This window comes from Xiphophorus couchianus, chromosome 22 (assembly GCF_001444195.1).
Source record: "Xiphophorus couchianus chromosome 22, X_couchianus-1.0, whole genome shotgun sequence".
Taxonomy (NCBI): domain Eukaryota; kingdom Metazoa; phylum Chordata; class Actinopteri; order Cyprinodontiformes; family Poeciliidae; genus Xiphophorus; species Xiphophorus couchianus.
In genome coordinates, this window is record NC_040249.1 from 12789010 (window position 1) to 12803116 (window position 14107).

General features: G+C 38.8%; 1 protein-coding gene across 2 annotated transcripts; it reads right to left on the minus strand.

The window, feature by feature from the left end:
- Positions 1 to 2334: 2334 nt before the first annotated feature.
- On the minus strand, positions 2335 to 13545 carry sufu (suppressor of fused homolog (Drosophila)). 2 transcript variants are annotated; one of them, XM_028007816.1, is made up of 12 exons: positions 13210 to 13545; positions 12836 to 12970; positions 12438 to 12574; positions 11499 to 11641; positions 10968 to 11053; positions 9449 to 9521; positions 8254 to 8407; positions 8050 to 8152; positions 7503 to 7637; positions 3836 to 3974; positions 3682 to 3750; positions 2335 to 3594 (listed from the first exon to the last, which is right to left on the minus strand). In XM_028007816.1, exons 1-12 carry the CDS (start codon positions 13356 to 13358, stop codon positions 3505 to 3507), a joined length of 1413 nt encoding a protein of 470 aa, XP_027863617.1. In that variant the 5' UTR covers positions 13359 to 13545; the 3' UTR covers positions 2335 to 3504. The 2 variants fall into 2 exon arrangements, with proteins under 2 accessions (XP_027863617.1, XP_027863616.1); XM_028007815.1 differs by having other exon boundaries at positions 8254 to 8410.
- Between the last annotated feature and the right edge of the window lie 562 nt (positions 13546 to 14107).

Consider the following 14107-nt stretch of genomic DNA (forward strand, 5'->3'; position numbering starts at 1 on the left):
CCGGACACACTGCAGAAGACCGGTGTGACCCGCCCGGGAACATGCTTTACATCCGAACCAGGAGAGGGCAAAGCGGAGGCCCTCAGGGGCCCATGCGAGGGTCCGTAAGCAGGGAGGAAATGTGGGGATGGGGGGTTGGGGGGGACAAAAAACCCTTCTTTTCTTTGAAAGTTTGTCAGGTACATTTTAACAATAAACTGGAGTTCCTGTAAATATATTTGCAGGTTAAAACTACTTTAGGTTTTTAGGTGCAGTGGCGGTTTCTGCATGAACTATTATCCTGGACTAGTTCTTCTACCCCCATCCTCTATACTCTACAATAATAATAACAACAAATACCTTTTTGCGGTGTAACTTATTTTTCATTCTTCTTCAGCCATGCTCAAAATTATTCTTACCCCTGGTTGATTTATGTTTAAAGTAATCTTTTCCTGTTCGCAGTATGTTTCATTCACTCGAAGTAAAAACTTTTCTGAACTGCTCAGCCAACAGACAAAGATTAGGGTGATGACATGTTCAACTTTAAAGACTTGGAAGTTCATCGCCAAAGATAAATAATCCTTCAATTACTGAGAAAGGTATAAATAAACAATTTTTGATATGTCATCTTTGCAGAAAAACATCAATGATCCCCCCCCCAGAACTACTTCTCCTTTTAGATATATTTATCTTTTTTTGAGACGTGCCTATTTCAGTTCCTATCAGAAACAACCTTCTTGAGTCAATGAAAATCATTTTAAAACCAAGTCTAACTGAGGTATGAGTAAGTGTGAGTCTAACTGTCACCAAAATTCTTTTGGCTACCTGTTAGAATATTTTTAATCTCTGTGTATAGTAGCACAATCATTTTGTGGTTTGACTAGTCTATGTATTTGTAGACGATCAAGTGCTAGTTTCATCTTTACGAGACACTCACAATACACGGCAGCTTGTTCTGTACAGTGTATAGGAGTGACCAGCCATGGACACAATAGGAAACAATAGGAAGTTGACTGATAACCTTTTTTCCCAATTAGGTCCAGTGTTTGGTACAGTATTTGCCTAACACTGATGTGTGACAAAAAAGCAAAAGCAGAAGACACTTGAAAGGGAACAAGTACTTTTTCAAAGAACTTCATCAAATAAGTTTAACAGAGCAGAAACATCTTCATACGTTATTAGGATTTATTGATCCAGCCCATTAGCTTGCTCTTGTCTGTAGTTGGAACTTCCACCCACAGTCTCAATCTCTCTGTTGGCTCTAACAGCTTTTCTTCCTGAATTACCCTGTTGTTAGCTCCGTCCATCTTCCCATCAACTCTGACCAGCTTCTCTGTCCATCCAAACAAAAAGCCCTCCCACAGCATCCTGCTGCCATCACCATGTGTGGCAGCAGATGTGTTCCTGGCTATAGAGGTAAGCTGCAAACAGGTCTTATTGTGATTTTTTTTTAAACCAGTCACTCTTCCATCAAGTCAATAGTTATGATAATAACAGTTGCTCTGTCACCAGACTCAACCCTTACTGTGGGCCTCCTGATTGTCAAGCCTGTAGGTTCATGGGTAGATTTAGTGGTAACATTCACTCTGTAAGATAATACATTCAAAAGTGCTGAATGAGATGCTCAGAGCTTGGAATATTATTTGATTTTCTAACACTGTTTTGTAACTTTTCCACAACTTTAATCTAGCTGTTTTCCTTGTTCATCATGGTGCTGCTTGTTCCCTATTATTCTCTTTAGATGACTCTTTAAGTCAACTTGTTGCATTGCTTTATTTTTAACTTTGGGGTATAAAGGGTGGGTGAAGAAAAGTGCACACCACTCTTCCCCAGCTTTCAAGACCATGAATTGTTTTAATTCCAGGTTTCCACATCGTTTTCTGTTGGTTCACCACATAAAATCCCAATAAAACACATTGGAAAAATTGCATTTCTTTAAATAACTTTAAGAGAGTTGATTCTGTCTTAAAGTTTTCTTTCAAACAATGAAAACAAGAATGAGATCAATGTACGCATTTAAAATCCATTTACAGAAACTAGTTCCTTGTTTCACTTGGTGTCTGGCAATCCCCTGCAGTCAGTCTGAACCTGAAACTTAATTAAAACTAAATACACAAGCTCATACAGCAGAGCTTAATAAAAAGTGCAAACTAATTTGCACTCATTAATATTCTCCACATCTTCTGCCACTACTAATCCTTCATAATTAAATTACTACCAACACACTTTTGCATTTTTTAAACATTTTCTTGCGCACTTAGGATTGTTATTCATAAACTGAAGGCAGTGACAACACTGTGTCCAGCATGAGCATTCAGACACATCCAACCACTCACAAGAACCGGGATTCACAACGCTTTTCAATCAGTGATCCTGATTTATTTGTGTAATAGCTACACTCTTTAATGCACTTAGGATTACAGTCAGCCGGTTCACTCATAAAAAATAATAATAAAAAAAGAAATTTAGCATCTAAACTTTTCTTTCATTATGAATGATAAAAAACATAAATATGCCATCACATGCTGCATGAGAGTACTTGTACAGTTAAGACAACACCAAAATATGCTGATTTTACATTTCGTGTTGATGGGGAATGAAGTATGATGGTTGGCAACTTAACCAGTTTTTTTTTTCTTTTAATTATGAAATAATGTGTTTTTTAAACAATCCGGTGCTGTACGTAAACGGAAAATAGCTTGTAGCTCAAGGCACTGAGGAGGTCCTGTGTTAGGTTATGGAAGACTGATATCTTTTCTTTGACATTTCCTGAAAACCTAATGCATTTCAGCTTTTAAAACACACCTGCTTGCATGGGGAAAATAAATGTTACATGTAACACTCTGTGGGGTAAGGCTCTTGGCAAAGAGGGAGCTACAACAGCAGAGTGGCTAACCAAAGCTCTGTGGCTTGCTAAGGCAATGGTATTGAAAGATTTGAGACACAGACAGTACTGGCAGCCAAAAACTTTGGTGTGAACACAAACACATAAAAGAAAAATGTCCAGCATTTGTAAATACTATACAAAAAAAAGGAGTAACTGAAAACAAGACCAATAAACTGGTTTGCCATTTTAAGTCCCTTTTCTAAGGCCACTTGAATAAATAGTAGTGTTTCATAAAATGTAGCCCAGGTATTGCTTCAGACAGTCTCTGATGATCAAGGATGCCGTGTCAGTGATGCATATTTTAGTTTTTTTGTTGTTGTTGTTTTGTTTGAGCAATACAAGCATCCCGTTTGCCTCGCAGCAAAGTTCTCACAGAACAACCATCTGAACAAGCTGGTTTGAGGCTGGGTTGATAACCTCAAGGTACTAGCGCCTCAGAGAGAAGTGGTAAACAATGGGCCTAGTCTGAGAACACAGTAACAGTCAGAAATGTGTGGCTGATCCCCAGGATCGTCCTCCGGAGCAAAGCAGTCCTCTGTGGATGACAGTATATTTCTACTATTTTTTTTTCCTGCTCGATTTGCAGCACGTTCTGGGAGCGACGCTCTTGGAAAACATTTGTCTGCATTTTCTCTGCCTCATTGCAATGGGTTATCAAACACAGAGTCTGGCAGGATGGAAATCTTCAGCTTCTTCTCTGGCCAGCTGTATTCCTTGGGTAATTTTGACTGAACAAAAGGAAAAGGACACTAGAGTTGAGACAGCTAAGCAAACTGAAAGCAAAACATAAAGCAGAAGGTTTTTTTTTAATTTACCTCATCACGAGAGCCGAGCTCGTGTAAATCCCCCAGCATCTGCTCAACAAATTCTTCAGTCAGCAATATCTATGTGGGCAAAGGACAAACACCAGTTAAATGCTTTGAGTGTAAAGAAATTGCACAAAACAACTCAGCCCGTCTATGTGCATACCTGAAGCCAGGGCCCATGCGCCGCGTAGGGATGCTCTTCAGTGGCAAAAGCTCCTTCGACTCCAGTAGAGACAAACGTGATGGCCGTGTCTCCGTTGATGCTTTTATACGTGAAGTGTCTCCCGTGGAGTAACCTGCCCCTGCACACGATCAAATACAACACAGCATGAATTCTTTAGTTCATCCAATTACACACAGCTTCATCTGACCCGGACAAGTAGCAAGGTTTCTGCAAGTTCTGACTTACCCGCAGCATTATCATTATTTCAGTTTCAGGTCTTCAAGATTAAAGAAATAAGTGAAATACAACTTTTTCATTATTTTCCTCTCTTCCTCTGACTGCAGTATTTTTACATGCAGACTGCTGAATATAGCAACCTTCATAACAGTTACTGTTGCCAGCTTTTAGTGATCACTATTGTATTCTGTTTTCAAGTCATATCTCATAAAAGACATACTATGGAAGTGAAAAACAATTATTTTGCTTTTGCTTCCTGAATCATTTATAGTGAGACAACGTCAAAAGCAGAAATTTAAGACCATACCAAGCATGGCAAATGTTGATGTGTTTATTACTAAAATTGAGATAATTCATTTTTTTGGAATAGAATAGCAAATTGAAACCATTTTGAGTGGTAAAAAGCTCTAGCAAGCTTCCATTTGACCTGAGTTTGAACCTAAACGTAGAGCGAATACATCACTGGAAGTGTGTGACGAGATGCTGAAGAACGGAAAGGTGGAAAGATGAGAGCAGCACCAAATCAACAGTCTGTTTACCGGCTGCATTTCAGGAGAGCTCTACCTTGTGTGTTCAGCTGTTCCAGCTGAATAGACGGCCACAAAGCTGAAGGGAACAGTTGCTTTGACTCAGACTGGTTAGTACAAACACGTCACAGTAAAGAGTCAAAATATCACATCGTTCCACAGAGAGGCTGTTCTTTTCTATTTAATTTTTAAGTGGAGCTACATAGCAGTTATCATCGCAATATCAATACTGGAACTGCAAAAAACCTGCTTTGTTGCCTTAGTGTCAGGCTAATAAACTGTAATTTGAGGATTATAAGCCTGTACTGTTATTATATGTGGATTTTTACCACTGAGTTTCAAAAGGCTGGACTTCTGCGTGATGAAGAGGATCAAAAGTGAATTTGCCTTGAGACCAAACTGACATTGAGTGACAACGAAAGAGAGGCTGAGGAAGTGTGTGTGATGCTGTTCAATTGTGACTGAAAAAGACGACTGGTGGTTTTAGTGTGCAGGAGGAAGATGAAGACGCCGATCGATTGCTTTTTTTTTAAGCAGCTTTGCTACATGTACTGTTTGGAAAAAGCATTCATGGTACACATTTCATTAAAAGTAAAAAAATAATAATACTATAATGATAATTTCCAGTTTTTCGCTGAGAACATTGCTCTGCCACATAGTAGCATTATAAAGGAAAACCCTGGCCTGATGTATGTTTTTGTAAACCACCATCCCAAAACTATTTTAAGTGGAATTAAGATGATGTGACCTTAGATGATCTAAGGGACAGTATGCAATCTGCTGGGTTTCCTTAGACAGAAAACTTTTAAAGCTAATTTTAAAAGTGGGAACTTCTCATGCCAGTAAAGCTGAAAGCCATCGGGACCATTCGCATCAGTTTTTATCCACATGTAAACGTCATATTTGGTGCTCTGTTGGGCGATGGTGCCTCAAGCATTTGGAAATGTGGCCTTTTGAGACATTTTTTGTTCTTTGAGGTCTGCGCCCTTCTTTCCCAGATGCCGTCTTATGTTTATTGGCCTTCAGTAGGCATCAGTGGGAGCCACAGTGTTTTGGCTCAACCAGTTTTTGTTCCTGAAGCCACAGGATCTTTTAAAATCATTTAAAATGACTGCCTGACTGTGCTCAAACACTGCAGAGAAGTCACTCTGTGAGAGCTGCTTGTGCAGCTCAACAATTCTGCCATGTTCAAAGACAGAAAGCCTTTTTACTTTTAGCCATGATGCCCGACCTTAAATGACAGAAACTGATTGATTTTTGATTGTTTAAGCCGTTGTCATGAAATGTTGATCAGCTGAAGCTCCTAAGATTAAGATTAAAAGTTAAAAGTCACTAACTCTTTCACCAGGAGTGTATGAATTATTATTAACATATTTACTAGAAGGTGTTTGAACAAATATTTTGAGGTCATCTGCACTGCAGATTACATTTAAAATATGTGCAGAAGCTGTACATAAACACAATGCTGAAGTTGGTTATGTGCTTTGAAGCTTCCAATTAAAAGGCTCAACTAAAGGGTGATTTCACAGCTTTTAAGGAGTCTGGACGGAGTTCAAGTCCCTGTAGTCGCAATTTTTAAAGTGTCAATTCAGTTTTCAACGATCCTATCCAAATGTAAGTTTGTGATTTGTGCCGGAAATCTTGTCTTGGCTCATGGATGACATATTAGTTGTGTGTCTAGCCAGTGACATATAACTTTAATTTAGGAAGTTGTTTTAAAAAGACAGCAATGTTTTTGTATTGGTACACTTCAAACTGGCTGCTCTCTCTAAAACTAGTCTCTGGTTTCCCACTAGTATTAAGAAAGAGTCCTACATAAGCCTGTCACATGCCAATAACAAATTTTGCTAAGCTATTAATTGTCTCAAAAATTATTACGATAAACAATAATATTGTTTGAAGACCTTTTTACACCTAATTAATGGAAATGACGTAATAATGCATGCGATTTCCTTTCAAAGATAGATACACTTTATTTTCAAAAGAGCACTTAACACTGGAACTGATAAACAAAATGAACAAAACAACCAAAAACAACGTGTGGATTTGTCTGCATCTGAAGTGGTTAAATGTCTTTAATCCAAACATGTTTAAAAAATTTTATGGTTAATCTTGCATTTATTCACCTGGGTTTTTATTACCTTTTTTCTGTCTCAAGTGGCTTCAAAGAAGCTTTCTTTCCCTTCTTATTTTCCTGGTGCTGCAGTTTGTTGTCCATGTTGTGTGGACTCAGACTAGCCACATGCTTTGCAGGTAGACTGTAGTAAAGCATTGATTAATGCCTGGTTTTAAAATTAGTTAACTGGACTTGGAGCCGTTATTTTGTGCCCATTGTTGGACACCACACGGCACGATCGAACCCGATCGAACCGTTATTTCTAGGATTTCTGTCAGCTAATGTGTGGTCTCTCAGGTTTTGAAAATGGGTCGACAATCGGCCGGCAACTCAGATCGTGTAGTGTGCGCTGGGCATTACACTAAGGAAACGAGGAAGGGAGAGGTCGGTGGAGAGCACCGGAGGTTTTTCATCAACAGAAAGAGAAATAGGCCAAAAGAAACGATAAAGCTGATAATTAAAATGAGGTCGATAGTTTTAATTTATCGTGCAATTAATTGATTTATTGTTTATCGTGACAGGCCTAGTCCTACAAAGAGAAAATAAGTTTCTTTCCAATACATCTATAACAATTCGTCAACAAAAAAAAGATATTTTGATTTAAAAAAAGAAAAAATAAAGAAAACTAGGCAACTAAGCACAACTGCACCTTTGCGCAATTTAAACTGATGTTATCTATTATCTTCTCAAAAATATTTCCTTATCCTAAAATGAACCTTTGATCCATTTTTTTCTACATTTTAAAAACAGTGAATTAAGTGTGTGAGTGGTGGCGTTTCAGCCGTACCGCAGACAGAGGGGCAGCAGCGTGCCGGACTCCTGGTTGAATTTCAGGTGGACGCTCTCCAGCTGGCGAGTTCGGACCAACTCATGAGGAACGATGGCTGCTGAGCTTTCACTCTCCAAACTGTCCTTCCGACTTCTGAAAAAAAAAAAAAAAAAAAAAAAAACAAGATAAATTGTAAGTGGGGGTCCCTAAAGTGACAAATTTCCTGATGAAACTGTGGAAAAACTGTAGGGCAGGGGGATGGGGGTGGGGGGGAAAGTGTAGGAAATGGCAGGGGCTTTGTCAGCACACAGGAATGTAGACAGATTGCTTCACAATTCCTGTCATGGAACCCACTATGCAGAAGAAACCCAGTTCTAGAGAAAGGAGGAAATGAACAGAGACAAGCCAACGTAATATGCTGGTATCTTGGAAACAATGGTGATATCAGCTCAGATGTCAGCGGGGTTCTGAGTCACTGCGCATGAAGGAGGCATCTCTTTCTCTGGGGCCCACTGAGCTGAGCAGAGCCCATGTAAGTGTGTTGGTGTGTGGGAGGAGAACTTACTGAGCTCTGTCGTGGTTCTGTTTCTGGCTGCTGATGGGTGGCAAGGCCGCCTTGCTGTTAAACTCCAGTCCTTTTCTCAGGGTCTCTCTGATCTGTTCTGTGTCTGTTGAGTGGAATAAGAACAGAAGAGCTATGAGCTACTGAAAGCAGCTTCCCACCTCAGTGTTTTAGATTTGCTCCTGTAGTCTTTAGGAGATGTCGTGCCTTTGTTTGAGAGCCGGCGAGGCTGCGATCCGATGCAGATGGATCGGCTGTCCTCCTCGTCGTCTGGGGGTCGGCTCAGGTCATCCCACACACACTTGGCACTCACGCCGCTCAGGTTAGAGCCCTCGGTTTCAATACCCTGGTCCACTCTCTCCTGCTTGGATGTGCAACAGACATATGCAAACATTAACACTAGCTTAGATGAAACTCACACGGGCCAAACATTTTAGAAGTGCATCTCAATAAATAAAAACAATATAATCAAAAAGTTACGATTGATTTTATTCAGGAAGTGTAGCTCATTATCTGGGTTCATTACACACAGATCGGTATCGGTACAGAGGGGTGGTTCATGCCAACTGATAAACTAAACGGCATCCATGTGAACAATTGTAATTATGAATGTGGCAAACTGACCTGACTGTGTATGTGTGTGATATGTCAGGGTAGTAAAACTGGTCTGCTGATATCTCATCCTGCAATGCAGGAACATCAACAGCATACTGCTTAGCCTATAGCTTAACCGTCCAAGCTCCACGCTTCAGAAGAGCAAGGCAGGTTTTATAGCAACCAACGGGAATGTGACGGGGGTGTCCCGTCAGTTCCCAAAACCACAGGAAAATAAAAAAATAGCTTATAAAGGCGCATGCGGGGTCAGTCCGACCTCTCTGAAAGAGTGGGAGGCTTAATTAAAGGGTGTGTTAACTTCTCAGGCATTATTATAACCTGCATGGGACCATTCTGAAAACACTTCTGTGTTTGTTTTCATGTTTAGCACAGATTGAAGGACAACTTTTTCTGCCTTTTTTTATTTTTAGGAAAATTTTACAACTCTGTGCTGCTTTTACTCAGAATAAAGTCTGTCTTTGGTACCTTTGCCAGTGAGAGCAGGAGCCAACTCCTGACTGGATTAATTAATTTTGTGCCCATATGAACAATTCATTCTGAATATTTAATCTGAATAGATTTTAACCCAATCAATGACTTTTTGAATTAGATTGTGGAAATAAATGAACTTTTTGATGATATTCTAATCAAATCAAAACTAATCTAATCAAATCAAGATGCACGTAGTAATGTCCAAACAATTCCTTAATCTACTCTCAATTAATTTTGCATTCATAATCTTTTAACCTTCAACTAAAAGCAAAATACAGGAGCAACTGTATGTGTGCAGATTTGAATGAAACCTTACTTGTAGATGTGGATCAATTTCAAAAATGGTTTCTCCTCTCCTCATGTCAGTGATGAGCCAGGGGCCGCCAGCTCTGTAAACCAGACAATCAATATTAACCTCTAGTTAAACTCGAAAGTTATCAAATGACCAAAGTTTGCACTCCCAGCTCACAACACACTCGAAGTGTAAGTGATATGGATTGCTTTTCAATACAAAGTTCATTTAACAGGAGCTGATCTGAGCAAAACACTATCATTTGACAAAAGAGAACTCATAACACACACACAATAAATACTTTTTTTTTCTTTTTTACTCAGGACTGTGAATTTGTCCAGCAGTTCGGTTACAGTTTTGCAGAGGCAGATGATTTTTATCCATTCCCTCACAAAATGAGCTCACATTGGCACTCCCTACATTCAAAGTGTTTCATCACCAACACGGTCCTTTGTTTTGACTCATCAACACCCACGTTCCTGAAAGAAGAGCTTCTCTGTCTTTCAACTTTAACCTTTTCAGTTATGAATCAGAACATTAAATTGGTGTCAGATCATATTTTAACTCATTAGCAATGCAGCAGTTATTTTTGTTGGGTTATTACACTCAAATTATCTACCAACACAATGCGTCAGATTCATCTGAACAGTCATGAGATAAATTAACGCCTACACTCGCTTCACTTCAGCAGCTCAGACTTCTCTAGGTAAATGTTAAAGTTCAGATTAAATATTTAAAGGTCGAATTTATTGATACAGGAACTTAAAGCTGTAGCACAAAAATGAATTTAAGGCATACCAAACACATACCCAGCTGCAATTAGGTTGAATTTACGTTTATAAAAGACTAATTTCTTTTTATTAATTAATAGTGTAGCAACAAATTATTAACCTGAACAGTGCAGCAACTCTGATGTAATGTTTCTCAGGTTCTTTAGAATAAAACCTGCATCCTATATTTTGCATCTAGTGTAAAATATTTTTGCAGCCCCAAAAACTGCTTAGGAAGAAGTCGGACAACACTACAAAGAGTTCCAGATTCCCATTAAGTGTGCATGCATACTTCCCAGATCTTCCGATATAATGAGGTCACATTTAATCTGCAGGAAGCACGTTCAGTCCTAAAACACCCCACCCAACAATCCAGAGACTTAAATATCTACTGCCAAATGTCCTGTAGCAGTTACTACAAGCCCCCTTTCAATATTAATTCAACAGCGGAACAGATTTCTTTTGCACTTCAATAAGACATACAAACAAAACTCCTTGCTTTCAGCAGCTGCAGTTAATTTGCAATTTCAGCCTCAAAAGTATTATTCAAAGATAAAAAAAAAAAAAAGTCTGAATATTTATTTTCAGAAACTGTTCAGACGTTTGATACCAACATCCATAATCCTAAGAGCTGATAGTGCTGTTTTCAAGAATCTGTTCTGATTTAAGGTAAACATATGCAAATTGCATCAAATTCTATAAACTAGACAAAAAGCTATGCAATAAATCAGGATAATGCCTGGGATTTTTTAAGCTTCAACAGTTTTACTTACACTTTGATTCCACGCATCAGCTCCAGGATGCCCTGTCCATTCCACTGCTGGGACGCCTGCAGCTCTTCTGCACACACGCCCACAATCTATAGAGAGCGCAGAATTTCATAAAGTGTTGCAGGAACTCACGCAGCATGCAGAATGTTTGTATTTATCGTTTTCTTCCCCTTTTATTTATCAGACTTGACGCACCTGATTTCAGGTAAAAAAGCAATTTGAACTGTGCATCTACACAGAACAGTATGAAAGTCTCATATCAAAAGAACTTTTGTATGTATTTCTTTGTGTCATTGGGAGCTACCGAGGTTAAATCTGCTGAAACTCAACTCTGTCTGGATTCAGGAACCTTGTGCTTCTCAAACTAAGTGCTACTTTTTCTTTTGTTGGATAAAATAAATGGCAGCCAATGTTTGAAAGCATTGAAAGCAAGTTATCCACTCTCCTAATTAATTACGACTCCCCAGCCTCTTCTCAAGGCTAACGCTGTATGTATAGTAAAGTTGTTTATTCATGTGAGGTATTGAAACCCACCTGGAGAAAGCTGACGGCACCAAACGGAGTCTGGATGGGGTGCATCTGCGGGTCTTCAGTAAGCAACATGTGCTGAATGCGAGACTCGCTGTTATCCAGTGGACTGTGCCATGACACATGATCCCCGCTACAAAATGTGTTTTCTACAGAAACATAAAAAAAGACAACATATGTTTCATAAAATGAGAATTGGACTCATCTCTATTCTTAATTTCCCTAAGGTGATAAAGAAAGAGCAACAATAGAAGAAAAATGATGGGAAAAAGAACAAAAAGAAGTGAAAACAGGGATGAAACTGGTATCCAGATGTGGAATGAAATGCATTAAAAATGGATTTCCAACTGACTGAATCTGTCTACTTGGGAGGTAATAAACACCCTGTTTGGAGTGGAAAGAAAACCAAGGGAGAGAAGATGGCCAAGAATCAGCATTCGGTTAACTTAAGGGCCCACCCACAAGCAAATTGACCCCAGCTGGAAAGCAATGCAAAGGACCTTAGATGTCCTTTCTTTCTGCAAGACTTTATTTAACTTCTCTCTGGTCGATAAATTCAATTTTTGGACATTAAGAATCTCAAAGATAAAAAAATGTCCTCAAATATTAAGTCAATAATTGAACCGAAGACTCAAAGGGGGGGCACAGGCAACAAGACTTCCTGGGAATCTGAGGTGCTAATGACTTGTCCATCCAGGCATATTGAAATATATCAGTCTAAGAACATATTTTAAATAAATTAAGACATAATATCTAACAAATGCTGGAAACATGCATATAGAGACAGTTCTAAAATACAAATTATCCAGTGAGTCTAAAAATGGCTGAGCAAACAAAAACAAATAAAAGTCCAGAAGATATCATTGATTACTTTAAAACTGCAGGAACATTTTTTTTTCACCGTACTTTTCATCAGCACCATTTTGTAAGATTTATAAATCTTACCTGACTGGAAGACATAGCGAGCCAATCCTTGCATGAGTTCTGCAGGCCACGTTGGAGGTGCTGTCTCTCCCGCCTCTCTCTTGAGCCTGAAGGTAAGTTCAAACCCAAATCCGCTGGGCCCGTCTGTTCCTGTAAATCTGGAGGAGAAAAAAAAAAGTGGCCAAAGAACAACAGTAACTGGATGTTTGTTTAATCTTAAGTGTAAGGGATCGCTAAAGTCACAATGCATGTCAAAATCAATAAACTGCCATTACAATAGGTGGTTATCATGTAAAGTGTTAACCTGTAGATAGGTTTTCCCCCACACAAAATGCATTAGTAAAAAACAAAAAAAGTCATAAATTAATAGAGATCAATTATGTAAAATGTAGAAAAATGACACAAAAAATTGTACTTACTCGTGGACCCGATTATCTCCATACAGGTCACTGAGTCCAAAGCTTACATAGTGCCAGTGTTCCTGGACGTCCTGAGCCGCACAGCCCATGTTCCTGTACATGCTGATGTAGTCTAAGGGGTCTGGTCCACCAAGCCTGGAAAAGGAAAAGATTGCTTTCATGTGTAGTGTTTGTACCAAGTTTGTGTCGTTTTGAACTTGTTTTCAAAGGATATTCCTGGATGTTTGTTAGCTTAACTGTAAATGTTAGCATTGTGCGCTAAGCTAACTTAATGATATTTCTTAGCCTTTGATACACAAACTTTTCCTACTATTTGCTAGAATGTCTACTTATGAATATAACTCAGACCAGCTACAGCATATCGTGTTACCTACCAATATTTAACAATGGCAGTAACTTGCAGCGGGTTGGCCTGATCGGGGTAAAGTCGCCGACATTCCCCATATATAGCCTGCAGTCCGGGAGGAAACAGTGGCACCAGCCCGTGGGCTTGCGCACCACTGTTAGGCCGTATTTCATCCATACTACGGCCTCGAATAAACCGGGTTGTTCTCTAAAGGTAAAACCAAAGTGTATGGAGTTTGTATCGGTTCTCCCCGATGAACAAAAGTAGTCAAAACTACACCATAAAGGTCCCAGAAACAATAGGTCGACTTCTTTGCAAAACTCTTGTTGCTCCTTCTACACAAAAAAGCTCTAACAATTGGTTGGACAAGGAGATCTACGTCACAATACTGACGGGGAGTTTTAACCAATAAACATGGAGTATAGGATTAATGGCTGATTATGATTGACTGATTCGTTGTGAGTGGGCGTATCCAGTAGCAGGATTGGGACGGTGGGTTGGGCATTGAACGTGTAGAAGCTTCTCCGGAAACTGTACGTTGTAATTCGTGGCGGTCGAACTGATGCTTTCATACAGTATATTAAGCCCTATTTATTAATTGTAAAAAAGAAACAACTTCCCTTTTTGGACATTCAAATTAAACATTAATTAAACGTATTTGCAGGGAAAATAATATTACGTTATAATATAATTAAAATGATTGTTAATTATGTATAATTATATTATAGGAAATAAAAAGAAGCAGTCATGTTCAGAATATTATTTAATATTAAGTAACTCAATTCACTAAGTGAAACGCATTAACTACACATAATGGTGTTTCCAAGCCTTTATTTTTATTTATTTTTTTTACAGTTGATAAAAAGTACAGTTTAAGATAAGACCAATAAAAATATATTTTTACAAAAATGTGGCCTTAATGAGAA

Coding starts and splice junctions, on each gene's coding strand:
- sufu (XM_028007815.1), bottom strand. CDS start 13,358: ATGGATGAAATACGGCCTAACAGTGGTGCGCAAGCCCACGGGCTGGTG. Junction 8,411..9,448: donor AAATTGATCCACATCTACAA/GTAAGGTTTCAT, acceptor TGCACATCCAAG/CAGGAGAGAGTGGACCAGGG. Junction 3,595..3,681: donor AGCTCGGCTCTCGTGATGAG/GTAAATTAAAAA, acceptor CCTTTTGTTCAG/TCAAAATTACCCAAGGAATA.